At 39.2% G+C, this 13,978-nt stretch overlaps 1 protein-coding gene across 4 annotated transcripts in view; it reads right to left on the bottom strand.

The window, feature by feature from the left end:
• The window catches only part of RBBP6 (RB binding protein 6, ubiquitin ligase), a 32,235-nt gene extending 18,832 nt beyond the window's left edge, over window positions 1-13,403 (bottom strand). For 2 of the 4 annotated variants that reach the window (XM_072836204.1, XM_072836207.1), the window contains exons 1-3: window positions 11,998-12,376; window positions 6,782-6,881; window positions 4,411-4,447 (exon numbers count right to left, since the gene is read on the bottom strand). In XM_072836204.1, coding sequence (XP_072692305.1) covers window positions 4,411-4,447; window positions 6,782-6,881; window positions 11,998-12,163 — 303 coding nt within the window. In that variant the 5' untranslated portion in view covers window positions 12,164-12,376. Of the gene's footprint in view, window positions 1-4,410; window positions 4,448-6,781; window positions 6,882-11,997; window positions 12,377-12,463; window positions 12,604-13,267 lie in introns of those variants that run through there. The other 2 variants (XM_072836206.1, XM_072836205.1) reach the window with 2 other exon arrangements.
• Between the last annotated feature and the right edge of the window lie 575 nt (window positions 13,404-13,978).

Here is a 13,978-nt window from a genome sequence, read left to right as displayed (position 1 = left end):
CAGTTTTAAGCTGAAATTGTAGCTCACCCCGCTTTACCCTTCTCTACATATTTCACACACAGTAAAAGGTTAAAGTTAAGGGGGACTCAATTACAATGAAAAAAAAAAAAAAATCAACAGGGTAAAGAAAAATATATCACAGAAAATGTGTTCAGAGCATTGACTAAATATTAAAGAGTCTCCTGTCTATCAATGGTCTCTAAATTTGATAATGCTCAAGACAATGTACACTAGATAAGAGAATAAGAAATCTTTCTAAGCTTCCTGGAATGCCATTATATAACATTGTAAAAACAAGCAGCTCTTTAAAGGCTCAGATAATTGCTTTAATAAAACAGCTCCAACATAATTGCTACTTTTTTCTCTTTTTTTGAGCATGTACTGTTCAGTTTGAATAAGTTTGTTTATTCTCCCATACAAAGAGTAAGAATGGCTTCTTGCCAAAAAAAAAAAAAACAGAAAGAAAAAGAAAAAAAAAAACCCCACAGCTTTATCAGTGCAAAGATGTTAAGCCAAAAAAAGGGAAACCTAAGGTAGCCTGGGGCAAAGGCAAACAGGGCTACTAGCAGATGGACTTTAATGTGCGAAGAAAGTTAATCTAATCAAATAGAGCAAGTATTATATATTGAAGGATATAAGAGGGATTTTAAAAATGTATTCTCAAATGTAACTCTAAAAAATTTTAATTATTTGATCCCCTGAAATGATTTTAATACCAGTTTTTTAAAAAGTATATGTGTGTATGTGTACACACACAGACACTCCTTTAGCATTTATTTCTAAAGATAGTTCTCTGTAAGTGTACCAAAATGAAAACAGTATTAGCTTCCTATGTAGTCATTGGGTTGCTTATTCAACAGGTCATAAATTTCTCATGCATTATTGGTCAGAACTCTTGTTTAATATGGAGAAGATATAACAAGATGTCTGGGTCAAAGAAAAACAACAAAAACCGCAACAACAGCGAAGTGACTTTCCATCAGGTATTTTTCAAATATTCCAGAGAACTAAGAGTATTAAAATAAAAGCAGCATGACTGAGAGCCCCAAACAGAAATGTTACCAGTTTCAATATGAAGTTTCTTATAGCACAATACCTACCACAGTAGGAGTTCAATAAATAAAAATGTTGAGTAAATTTAAAATACATCTTATAAATATCTTAGGGTTTTAAAAGTTAGTTTAATGGATATTATTACTGGGATGCTTATTTAAACAAAATGTTCTTACCTCCCCTTTGAGTGGCTACAGAGTTCATAATGTACTAACTCCACATTCCTAATACACAAATATATAATCTACCAGTGGGTTCTTATTCTCATCTAGCTTTTAAGTGGTCTTTTGTTACAGAACTAATCTCAAAGAGAAGCTTAAAGAAAAAAACAAATATACAAATATCCTGTTTTTATCCAGAATAAATTCTGATCCTTCAATCTATTTTGAAAAGAGTTACATTTTATGTCAGCTAGGAATTACTCAAATTTAAGTAATAAGAACTGAACAAATTACTGTCAAGTATCATCTATGTTTCTAACCAAAGAACTTAACAGCTTTTCAAAATAGTCCATTACTATCTAGAATATTAATACTGATTATTTCTTTAAAAGAAAGCAGCTATATTACTTTTTTATAGCTGGAACCAAAATACTTTTTTTTTTCTTCCCATTCCTAAGATATAGCTTTTTTGGGTTCTTATGCCAGGCTTTCTTGCCCTTTTAGTTTTCTGCCAGCTTGTTATTAGTATCCTAAGAAGTGGTTTCAGATACTCAATATCTACATCACTTTCTTTTTTCCATCAAATAATCACTCAAGCACCTTAAATACCTTAAAGTCCATAAGAAGTCAAATTTACCACAAATTTGAGAAAGGCATCCATCCAATTGCTTTCTACATATAGCAAGGTACTGGAAATAAAATGAAAACTGCAGACAAGGAACGGTTTAAAAATGACTAGGAATTTACATGTCCTAAGCATCACTAAATGTATTAACTCTCGGATGCTAATGATAAAAAAAAAAAAAATGCACCACGTTAAAAAAAGTTGTCTTCAAAAAAACTGATGGGCATCATTAAAATTAATCCACTTCCCCACATCTGATTTGTGGTTGTGCTTCTGTGAGAAAGAATCTGAAATCTTTTATGCCACCTACACTTGCTTGAAATTAAAGGATCCTACAAAATGCAATTCTGATATTTAGTAAAGAAGAATATCCAGCTTTGCAGTACCAACATGAAAGGATGACTAAATAAAACAAAGCTAAAGAATACAGAAACAGCCATCCTTGATCACAACTGGCTTAGGTTACCAAAAATGTACACACATCTACTTTTATTAATCAGAATTTTTAGAAATATGGTTTGGTGCCTCTATCTTACTTGGCTTTTGTGAATGTGTACAATAACATGATTTGTAAGATGGGCATTAATTACGCTTGATGAATATATTCTCTCATCTTAAATGCCAGCAAATGTACCCCAAGCAAATAAATGATGGGGATATTAAATTACCTAATGTCTCCATTTCAGACAATTCTACCTAAAAATTAAAGCCACTTTTAAGTATCTAAAAAAAAAAAAAGAAAAAAAAGGAAAAAAAAAAAGAAAAAAGAAAAAAAGAAAAGAGAAATCTAAATAAGCATAAAATAAACTGCTTCTTGTAGTGTAATACAGACATGCCAGGGAACACACAAGGCTAAAAGAATGTTAACTTTATTTATGAACATGTGATTTGTGTTTATACACATGCTAATAAACAAAAAGGAAATAATTGTTTTCAAGAAATAAAACTTCATCTGAATTAGTTTAAATACTATATAAAAGTACTTTATACAAAATGTGTTACATTAACTACTACAGTCACCAGGATAGTCACTCTAATTTGTGCTAGCATTTGGATACATAAAATCAGTTTTAAACCAATCACCAGCAAAACAGAAACTTGGACATTATTTTTTACAGCATTATGCTTTAAAAACCAAAAAACCAAACCAAAACAAAAAACCAAAAAAACCAAAAAGCCCAAAAAAAAAAAAAACCACCAACGAAAAAACCATAAAAACCAAAAAACCCCATATACCCTGGGGAGGGGGTGATGACCCCAAAACACTAAGTTTTGATCTTTGAATCACCATTATTTAGTTCCATGAGAACTAAAAGGCCATGTATTTAGAGAACAAGTCCAAAGTTCAGATATTCTATATTATCATGTTTAAGATGCAATGATCAAAGGTTAGTGAAATGCCTGATACACAATTAAAGATCAGTAGTATTTAAAAAGGATAAAGTGAAACAGCAAGCAATACCCTTGAATTCTAAATCAAGATTTCAGACAATCTCGTATTGTGTACAGATCAAGCCTGAGCAGTAAAATGTTTCGAGAACCATCAAGTTTACAGAATCCAATTACTACAGCCCTATGCTCTGAAACAAATGTGTCACCCCACAACCCAAGAATATAGCTGCCTTTTACTTAAGACCTCCAAGTCAACATGGTGTCATACTTAAGCTATGATCATAAAAATTAAGATGTTATCCCAATCAAGGGGAGTTACCTTTGATAAGCTACAGCTCTCAATTAGCTTACCATTAATGCAGCATTTTAGTATCTTTATGAGAAAGAAGGAAAGATTTGAATTTGGAAAACTAAGCAAGCTAGAAGTGGAAGACCTTGTATTTAAATTTAAAAACAACGTATTCAATTGTATAAATCATCAATGAGACATTTATGTACTCATGGGGGCCCAATTTCAGGTCTCACTCTATATAAAGAAAGAATAAAAACCCAAAATTGCCAAATAGAACAAAACAAAATAATAAAGCTGCATCAAAAGTCTCTGGAAAGCTCTTTTCTATATGTGTCTGAACTTGGAGAAAGTATCAAATTTTAATATTAGCTTTGCATAGTGCTAATGCATTTTTTAAAGCCATCAATCAGGCAGAAAAAAAAACTAACAAAAACTAAGTGATACAACGTGAAAATGGCAAAATATACACTCCAAACATTTTTTTATTGCAAGAAACAAAAAGCACACAACAGCCTGTACATACATACAAAATACTAACTATAGACAGACAGATGTAGAACATGTTATCATGTTCATTAGTGTAAAACCTACACGATCTAAAAAGAATCATACATTAACTGTACAACACAGTGTTATACAGGGAGGATGCTCTCATATTTAATAAGAAACAGTGTTTTGGGGGGCACAAATTACCCATTTCTACAAAGTAAATGTGCAAATTATGCCACATATATCCATATTCAACTGAGCTGTCATCAAAATACATTTTATTTACAACATGTACTATGATCAGTTGGATATTAAGTTCTAAATGATTTACTTCACTGCTACATTATAAAGGCAAAAAGCAATGTGTAGAAAAAGTGTGAGATTGTGTTTTTACATACTGCTTTTGAAGTTCCCATCACTGGTTCAGTTCGACTTCTAAAAAATAAACAAAACCGAAAATAACATTAATTATGAGCAGCTATTTATGGATTTTTGCCCTAAGCCACATTAACACGTTTCTCTAATCACATATCTTTATGAACACAATTTTCCTTTGGTACAAATACTGAAAAACAGCCAATTTCCTAAGTAATAAATACACTACTTTGATTAATCTTTACCATCTTTAAACAGTGTTAAGACATATCTATGGCAGATAAATAACTTCTGTATTAAGGAATTCTAGAATAGGTAGGTGTACCCTGTCATTTTTAACAGATGTTTTCTTTCTCACAGGTGGTATGAAGATCTTTTGCTAGGAAACAGTGTAGCTATTTCTTAATAGACTGAATAACTAAATTATATTATTCCCAGGTTTTAAAAATAGTAACAAATGTAAATTTTCATATTAGATTTTCTTAAAAGACCACTCACTGTTAACATTAAAAATTTGGATCCCCGAGAAATTGCGGTGTTCCAAAAACTAAATTTCAAATCCAGAAAGACAAGTTGATAGTTACTTTAATTTTGTATAAATCTCAAAACAATGACCAAAGTTTAAACAAGAATTCCAACTTCTGGAAAAACACAATATAGCCTCACAGTGTGTTAGTTCAAAGAATGAGTTTGATGGTTAGGAATTCAACAAATTTAAGTACATACAAATAAAGAAGAGAAAAGAAGAATTTTAAAAGTCTTCATAGGAAAGGGGACAGGGGTTAACTTGCTAATACAGAGCTTAAATGTTCAGGTGAAGTTTATACTATCCTGACCACGGAGAAATGTTAGTGCACATCTGAAAGGAGTTTCTAAGTTTACATGCGATCTGGAAATCCTGGGATAAAAATGAAGCTTTCATTTTCTAGTATTTGCTCAATGAACTCAAAGGCATTTAACAAGGCAAAAAGATTACAAAGGAAAATTCACACATAGTGAATTAACACATAATTTTAAGAAGCACCTTATTTTCCCATGTACTTCAAGTAATTCTCTAAGAGTTTCTTAGTAAAACAAAACAAAACAAAACTAAAAACTGAATATTTAGTGTTTTTAAAAGAGCACTTGGTAAATTCAAGTGCAATTTCACACTAAATTCTAGGAATTATTTCCTCATAATTTCTTAAAATCATACAAAAAATTTTAAAAATTATACAAAATTAAAAGTGTAATTCACTTGGTATTTATAAGAAAAAGTATGCAAGTTTTTAAGTTGTTACTATGTAGAAGGTATTAGATATTACACAAAAGGATCTCCAAATGCTGACATGGAATATAACATTATAGCAAATCAATGACAGTAATCTTACAATGAATACTTGCCCATATGAGGTAAAGCTCCAAGAAATGACTATTTTACCTCAATTCCAAGAACACATTCCATTTCCCAGAACTGGCAAATTCCAGAATTTTCCATTGGCCAAAAACAGAATTTGCCAAAATTTCAAATAAGGCTACCTAACTTCTAAGTGGAAATCATTACCCTTCCCACATTATTAGAATTCTAACATCATTAAAATTGCGGGCAGCCCCGGTGGCGCAGCGGCTTAGCGCCGCCTGCAGCCCGGGGTGTGATCCTGGAGACCCCGGATCGAGTCCCACGTCAGGCTCCCTGCGTACAGCCTGCTTCTCTCTCTGCCTGTGTCTCCACCTCTCTTTCGCTCTCTCTGAATAAATAAATAAATAAATCTTTAAAAAAAAAAAAAATAAAAAAAAAAAATAAAATTGCAAGAAAACACAGAAGTTTAAAGATGTTTTAATCCTGTGTCTTTTGTGAATGTCTTAAGCTCTAGGTTGGTGCTAAGATACTGTTGTGTTCTTACTCCAATAATGAGTATCTACCATGGGCTAGGCACTATTTAATTCTTACAGCTCTCTTCTAGTATTAAGCACTCATATCCCTATATTATTTTGAGAAATCTATTTTGAGGCTTTAGGTAACTTACCCAAAGTCACACGATTGGTGTGAAGCAGCTACTGGAGTCAAACCTAAGCCTGATTCCGTAAGTCCTATTAACTCCATAGCTTCCCAACAAAAGCCCCTTATTGAGAAGCAAATGTTAGCATTATTGAACACTCTTGATGCTCTCAAAACACTTAGCACAAATCTCTTAACATATTTATGTAGCAAAAAATTCTTCCTGATAGCTTGTAACTATAGGTTAACTGGGGGAAGAAATTAAGAAAAAACAAATCCACCCTCACAGCTTTAAGAATTAAGAAGATATAATTAAGGTAAAGTAATGACTTCAGTTCTAAAATACTTGTTCTTTCCCACAAAATAAAAAAGTCTACTTTGAGGACTTAAATACATGAGATTTGATAAATACTTACATAACATATGTCTTGCTTGTGGATTTAACACCTCCAATAGGAATTCTTCTAACAATTACAGATGAATTCTTAGGAATTAGAGCATTATCATCAGTATATTCTGTAAAAAAGAGAAAGAGGTGAATTTCTATTTGGCGATTTGGAGAAGTCAGTCCTCAAGAATTAGTAAACTTCAAACATAAATTCTATGGAAAATGAACTTAAATTTAAAAGAGCACTAATTACTGTATGTTCCTTGCATCTAGGTCACTGATATTGTCAGAACAAATATACAAAGCCATAGGAGGTTCTCTTCCAAGGATGCCAAATACTGCCGGCAGGTTCTCGGCTCTAATGTCCCTACTTTTGTGGAACCCCAAATCTCAGTAAGGCTCTCATTCTTCAGTTTATTCAGCCAGTAATGCTAAGCATCTGACTATGGGAAAAAGCTGTTATTTAAAATGAAGGCATTCTGTCCTTATAGCCCTTCAACATGAGTATTACTAAAAACGACAGACTAAAGAAATTGACATGTTTTACATATTTTGAACAGAGAAAATACTTTTGTAAAAAGAATCAGTAGTGGGATGCAACTCTGGATAGAATGTTGATTCAAGGCCCTTCTGAGGAACGGACGCTTGAAACTTAAAAAAAAAGGTGGAGAAGCTAGATGGATAGATGTGCAAAAAAGCCGGACAAAGAGTGTTTCGGTTAGAAAGAAAAGCGTGTGAAAAAAATCATAAAAAAGGCCAGAATAGTTGAAAGATAATGAAAGAATGACTTTAATTACAGATAGAAAGGTATAGATCACACACTGATTTATAGTTTGTTTCTAAGTACAACAGGCAATCACTGAAGGACTTTAAACAGAAATGATGACAATCTGATTTACCTTACTAACAAACAAGGTAACTCAAGTATCTATCTGGAAAACAAACCCACAGGGGAACAAGAGTAGAAAGAGGGTGATGACCATTAAGGAGGCTGCTGCGAAATCCCAGTAAGAATGTGCTGTCTGTGCTGGAACGTGACAGATGAAGAAATGGAGAGAATCAGAATGTTTTGAGGTGGAACTGATAATGCTATCAATGGATTTAATGGGGGAAGGAAGAGATGAAGGAAAAAGAGCAATCAAGCATAAAAAACTGGGTCCCTGGCTTAAGTAACTGGAAGAACAGTGATGTCACTTTCTGAGGTGAAAACAAGGAGGATGAGTGGATCCTATTTTTCTGTTTAAACTGCCCATTACTTGCAATAGTTCTGGAAGAATGAAATTACAAGAGGAACTAGACCAATTAATTTAACTATGGGTAAAAAGATTCCCTGAGGAGGGATCTGTAAAAATACCAAAAACAAAAATAATCCACTAGAGGGGGATAAATCTGAAAATGTACCCATCCCCCCATCACACAATCAGATATTAGGGTTCATTCTTAAGATTACGGAGTTTATGTCATTTAAGTATCACTCAGCACCAAGTGGCTGACTACCTCTGTTCTTCCAGTTATTTGAATTTATCACACACGTAAGCATTTTAAGATTATATATGCTCTTAATTTTAATCATAACATTATTAGTTATTTCCTTTTACAAACTAAATTGTTCAAGAAAGGATTCTTTTCAGTATACTTCAAATAGTAGATGGTATCTCAAAGGTATATCCAATCAGAGTGATGCAATTTCCAAGACCATTAGAGACCCATCATCATTGTCTTGATAGTCTGTGATAGTCCTAAATTTCAAGCAAGCTCTGATTAAGAAAAATTGGAAGGGGATCCCTGGGTGGCTCAGTGGTTTAGCGCCACCTTCGGCCCAGGGTGTGATCCCAGAGACCCGGATGGAGTCCCACGTAGGGCTCCCTGCATGGAGCCTGCTTCTCCCTCTGCCTGTGTCTCTGCCTCTCTCTCTCTCTCTCTGTCTCAAATAAATAAAATACTAAAAAAAAAAATACTTTCTGAATATGTAGCAATTATCAAAAGCATTCACTGTAGCTTTCCAAGACAACTTATTAATTTTTTAAAAAGATTTTATTTATTCATTAGAGACACATAGGCAGAGACCCAGGCAGAGGGAGAGGGGCAGGCTTCTCAAGGAGCCCGATGTGGGACTTGATCCTGAAACCCCAGGATCATGCCCCCAACCGAAGGCAGATGCTACCACTGAGCCACCCAGGCGTCACCCCAAGACAACTTATTAATCTGATCAACACAGTACTGTGTCAGACTAAAAGTCAGGTACCTTAACACCAGATACTCTGATTGCCTTATAAGTACCTGAATTACATTGTTGACTTCCTACCCTTAAAATACCTTACTAATAAGTAGCCTGTCCGCATCATCACAAGTACCTTTCCAGGTGCCATTTTTGATTAAAAAAAAAAAAAATGTGAAGACCATGGATTTTGAAATGAGAAATAAAACGAATTTGAGAAATGATTGAAGATATTAAGAATCTTTTAAGAACATTTCATTCCAGCTTTCAAATCTTTCACACTTAAGTTTAGAATGAAGGTTTGTTTTTTTTTTTTTTTTGGAGGTGGGGAGAAAGTGAAAGGTAAGAAAACAAGTTTATATGGGAAAGCTCTATTAAAAAATATAGGAAGATCATTTGGGATCTGTTTTGAAACATAGTCTAGAAATAAAGGAGCAAGATTCTTAAATCTAACACATGAAATTCTGATCCAAGCATTTTGCTCTAATCAAGATTTAAGGGTCCTAAACATGGACAGATTCCTAAAACTCTAAGGAATGTTTTACAGAAACGTGATATACTGGTTAATTTAACATTAATTCAAACAAATTAAAGTGATACAGTTCAGCATCCTCTCCCAGGCAATCTCCAAACTATGAGGGCTATAAACATTTATTTTGTACTCCCTAATTCACTGGATGGTGCTAAAATCCAGCCCATTCTTACTCAGCTGCCTGTGACGTTGGACGCTATTTCCCGTAAAACTCATTAAGTGACTATCCTCTGAGCTTCTATGCCTGGTATCTTTTCCTCTCCTAATTTGAGGATTGCACAAAATGCATTCTCTCCCCTGAAGCTCCTTCTCTTAACCAATCTAACATCAAAGCTTTCTCCAATAAGGACAGTTCACACAAACATATAAAAGAAAATATTTTGCTGGGCAGAACATTTCCCTGGCTTTCAGGATTTATAAAAATAATACATCACATAATTTCCTGACTTCGGGAACACACACACACACACACACACACACACAATGTCACAAATCTCTCAGATTTCTGGAGAAGAATTCCATCAACTCTAACTTACCCCAATCTAACAAAGTTGTATTCAATTACTGGGGGGAGAAAATGGACAAAGTATAGCCCCAAATGATGAAATCATTTAATACTCCAGTAAAATATAAAACCTGCCTAAGTGAAAATTGTCTCAATATTCTTTGCTTTCATTTATATTTTCTTTACTCTCATTCATAAGTACCATTAACAAGTATGTCCTGAAATTCTTATAAACCCATCTGTCTTGTGAAGTGTGGCTAAAATATTTAAGGGACCCTTTTGGTGGCCTTAAAGAGTACTTCCTTCAAGATTTTTCTTGAATACTATTTTAAAAAGCTGTTTCTCAACTGTTCATGATGACTAGCAATTTTTCCTCTCCTTGAGTAGAGGATTCTACACATAATTATGATCACCAAAACTTCAAGTGAAGTATCCCTTAGGTATGACATAATTTTAAAAAGGGTTGGGGTGGGGGCAGCAGAGAATATTCTTTCACATATCATCTATCACGTGAGTAAATAAAAATTCTCTCTTAATGAATATATTTGAGTCACGCCAGTAGCGCCACTCTGTATCATAACACAATTATGCTTATATCTGGATGTAAATGGGTAGCAGCTCTTTTACACAGTAAGATTCACTCTATTAAAAACTATAGGCTAGGGGCGCCCGGCTGGCTCTGCCAGGAGAGCAAGCGACTCTTGGTCTCAAGGCTGTGAGTTCGAGCACCAGGTTGGGGGTAGAGATTAAAAATAAAGTCTTAAAAAAACAACCACCACTCCCTATAGGCTAAAAGTGAGGGCACCCTCTCCTTAATTTCAACTGAAAGAACCCAAGTCACACCTTAAGCCAAATTTAGTGACCAATAAAATACCCTAAGCTAATTAGAACTTCTCTTTATTTCTTCCCAACCCAGACTGACCTACTGAAACTACACATCAGCATTACAGTACCGAGAAAAAGAAACCAAAACAAATGCAGAGCCAGAATCCAAAGAGACTCCTTATCACACTGTCTCATCTGACGTGAAAATCCGCAACATTATAAAACGTTTTCAAAAAGGAGAAAGAACTTAGATTCCTATCAGTGGCTTGTTTGAAACTCATGCGGTAGCAGCCTACTAATTCTCACGTATCCTGGTAACGACAATAATCCTGTAAAGTCTAGCAATTAATTACTAGCTTAAAAAAGAAGAGCCTCCAGTTTTTGATCTTCACTAACTTGCTAAATTTTAAGGGTAACGTGACAAAGTTAGTTCAATCACTTAATCCCTGTATTACTAACTCTGGAATTCACACACAAAAGTGGTGACATCAGAACACATCAAGTTCCAAAAGAAATTCCAACCGTAAGGAAAGACTGGCTGGATTCAATCATTTAAAAATATTTTAAGTGAGGACCCCTTCTCCAACAACACAGGCAACTCCAAAAGAAAAAGAAATGAAGTACACAAGGACAGGAAAACAAACAAACAAAAACAATAAAAACAACAACAGCAACAAAAACACAAGTACATAAAACCTGCCACTGAACCCCAGACCGCTGTCAGGCCAGAAAGTTAGACAAGTACCTCGACTGCTGCTTTAACAAGTAAGAAGCCTCCCCCTCCTCCTCCTCCTCCTCATGAAAACCAAGCTCCAAAAGGCAACACGGCAAAAAAGGCCCCCAGGAATCTGGATAGCAAACCACCCCCCACCCCAGCCACCAAAATAAAATCCTCATTTTTAAATTACATTTGAGAAGAATCAGACTTCCACGTTTGTTTGTTTTTCTTTGGGGGGTTAGCCTGTTACCCGATGAACCCACGTACGCGGGCATCAAACAAGCCGGTTAAACTCCCGCGGGCCGACCGCTGCCACCCTTGGGCCTCGGTGAAAAGTTGTACCCCGAAGTGTGAGAATGAGCAGCCCCGCCGTCATGGCGGTTTCCCTGCCGGGCCACCAGCGCCCAGCACAACCAGCGAGTCCCTGGAGCCCATGTGGCTCTTACCTTCTTTCGTCTGCGCGTTGGTGATCTGCAGGTCGCAGTCGGCAGCTTTCAACTTCTCTCTCCCCATAATCTGCTTCTTTAAATCGCAGAGGGAGATGTGGAGCCCATCAAAGGTGACGGTATCATAGTTGAGTTTAGAGGAAAATTTATAATGCACACAGGACATGGTGCCAAAGGATTCCTAAGGTTCAGCGAGGAGACGTGGACACGCTCAATATATGTGTATTTACGAACTTAAGAGCAAAATAAGGTACACGCACAAAACACTCAAAAAAGACACCGAAGGACCCTAAGGCCTCAGTTTAAATAACTCCCCCCCAAACCACAAGCAGGGGTTCGTAAAAAAAAAAAAAAAAAAAAAAAAGAAAAAAAAAAAAAACAATAATCAGAACACACAGCCCCCCCCCCCACCCACGGCGCCCCCTCCCCGCCCCGCCCCCCCCGGAGACTCAGAAGCACTTCATACGGGAGGAAGCGGACGAGGACGAGGGGGGAAAAGGGGAAATCGAGAATCCGCCAACGGGCACAATGTCACCCGGCTGGGTCCCCCTCGCTCATGCTAAGGGGCCGGCAGGAGACGGGGGGCAGGCGGTGCAGTCAGTAAGCGGTCAGTCCACACGTTAGAGTCCGGATGACCCCGCGGGGTCAGGGGTCCATAGCGCGGCCGCACCTCCCGGTTGGTCTCTCTTTCCGTGGATTGGGGTGACCCAGGCCCCGGGAGAAGGTTGGGGGAGAGGGCCTAGGCCCGGAGTCCACGAGCGGCCTCTCGCCTCCTCCTGGCTTCCGGACGACCGGCGTCAGCTTGCCCAGGCCCAGGCCCGGGCCCAGGCCCCCCTCGCACAGACCCCTGTCGCCTGCTCCCCGGCGGCCACGCGCGGCCCCGCGGCCTAGGCCAGAAACGCGCGGTCGGCGGAGGAGAGGCCTTCCCGCAGGCCGCCCCCGGCGCCGGCTCCGCCTCCCCCCCGCCGCCGCCGCCGCCGCCGCCGCCTCAGACACAAAGCCGGTACTAGGCCTCAGCGAGGCCTCGAAGCACTTCCTCACCACCCCGGGCCCCAGCCAGCGGCCGGGTGGCTTTGGCGGACCCTGGGGACGCCGCCGAGGCTCCCCGACGCTTCCTCTCGCCGGGCGCTCCGCGCTTCTCTCGCCTTTCCGCTCCCGTCGCCTTGCGGCCCGAGCCGCGAGAGGAGGCCCCACGGGAACCGCCGGGCAACGGCGCGGGCTTCGGGGGCTCTCTTTTTGTTCGGCCCCCCTGCCGCTCCCGGGCCCTCACCCAGCGCCGGCGACACCTCCAAGCCAGGCACTATGGCGGACGCGGCCTGGCTTCGGGCGAGCGCCCCACTCCGGGGTCTCTTAAGCAGGGATTGCACGGGCGGCGCGCGCGGGGCGGGGCTGGCGTGCGCGGGGGGGCGGGCCGGGGGCGGGGCCCTCGGCGTCACAAAGCGCACCGGCCCGCCCACGTGACCCCGCGCTTTGTGACTCGGAGCGCGGAACCTGAACCAGCCGGGAGAACGGAAGGAACCATCGGCCTCGGCTCGCGGGGGGGGGGGAGGGGGGTGCCGCGCGGAGGGCCGGCTCACTAGGCGGCCCCGGCGCGGGGGGAGCCCGGATTCCAGCGGCCGGCGTGCGAGGTAGTCTCCGCGGCCAAGGCGGGCGGCCGGCCAACTCCCTTTCCCCGCAGTCCCCGCCGGCTCCCCCAGTTGGAGTAAACATTATGGTTGCTATGCACTGAACTGTGGTTGCTATGCAAGCGCCCCCTAGCCTCCCCTTCCCACGAGCCGGCTGCCTTCGGCTCTGCTAAGCGGCGATTCTGGAGCAGCCCCCAGACCTCCCCACCCCCCAACACTGTAAAGGTTTACTGAGCCCCTACTATGTGCCAGGCCTGGGGCTGAGCCCTTTGCAGCGCTGCCGGGCTCTGGAGCCCAGTTGTCGGGGTCCGGAACCCCAGCTTTGGGGTCGAGGTTTAACTGTGCCTCAGTTTCCT

The sequence above is a fragment of the Canis lupus genome, chromosome 8, assembly GCF_048164855.1.
Source record: "Canis lupus baileyi chromosome 8, mCanLup2.hap1, whole genome shotgun sequence".
In the NCBI taxonomy this organism is placed as follows: Eukaryota; Metazoa; Chordata; class Mammalia; order Carnivora; family Canidae; genus Canis; species Canis lupus.
Note: the sequence above shows the minus strand (reverse complement) of the source record. Positions and strands in the feature narration are given on the sequence as shown.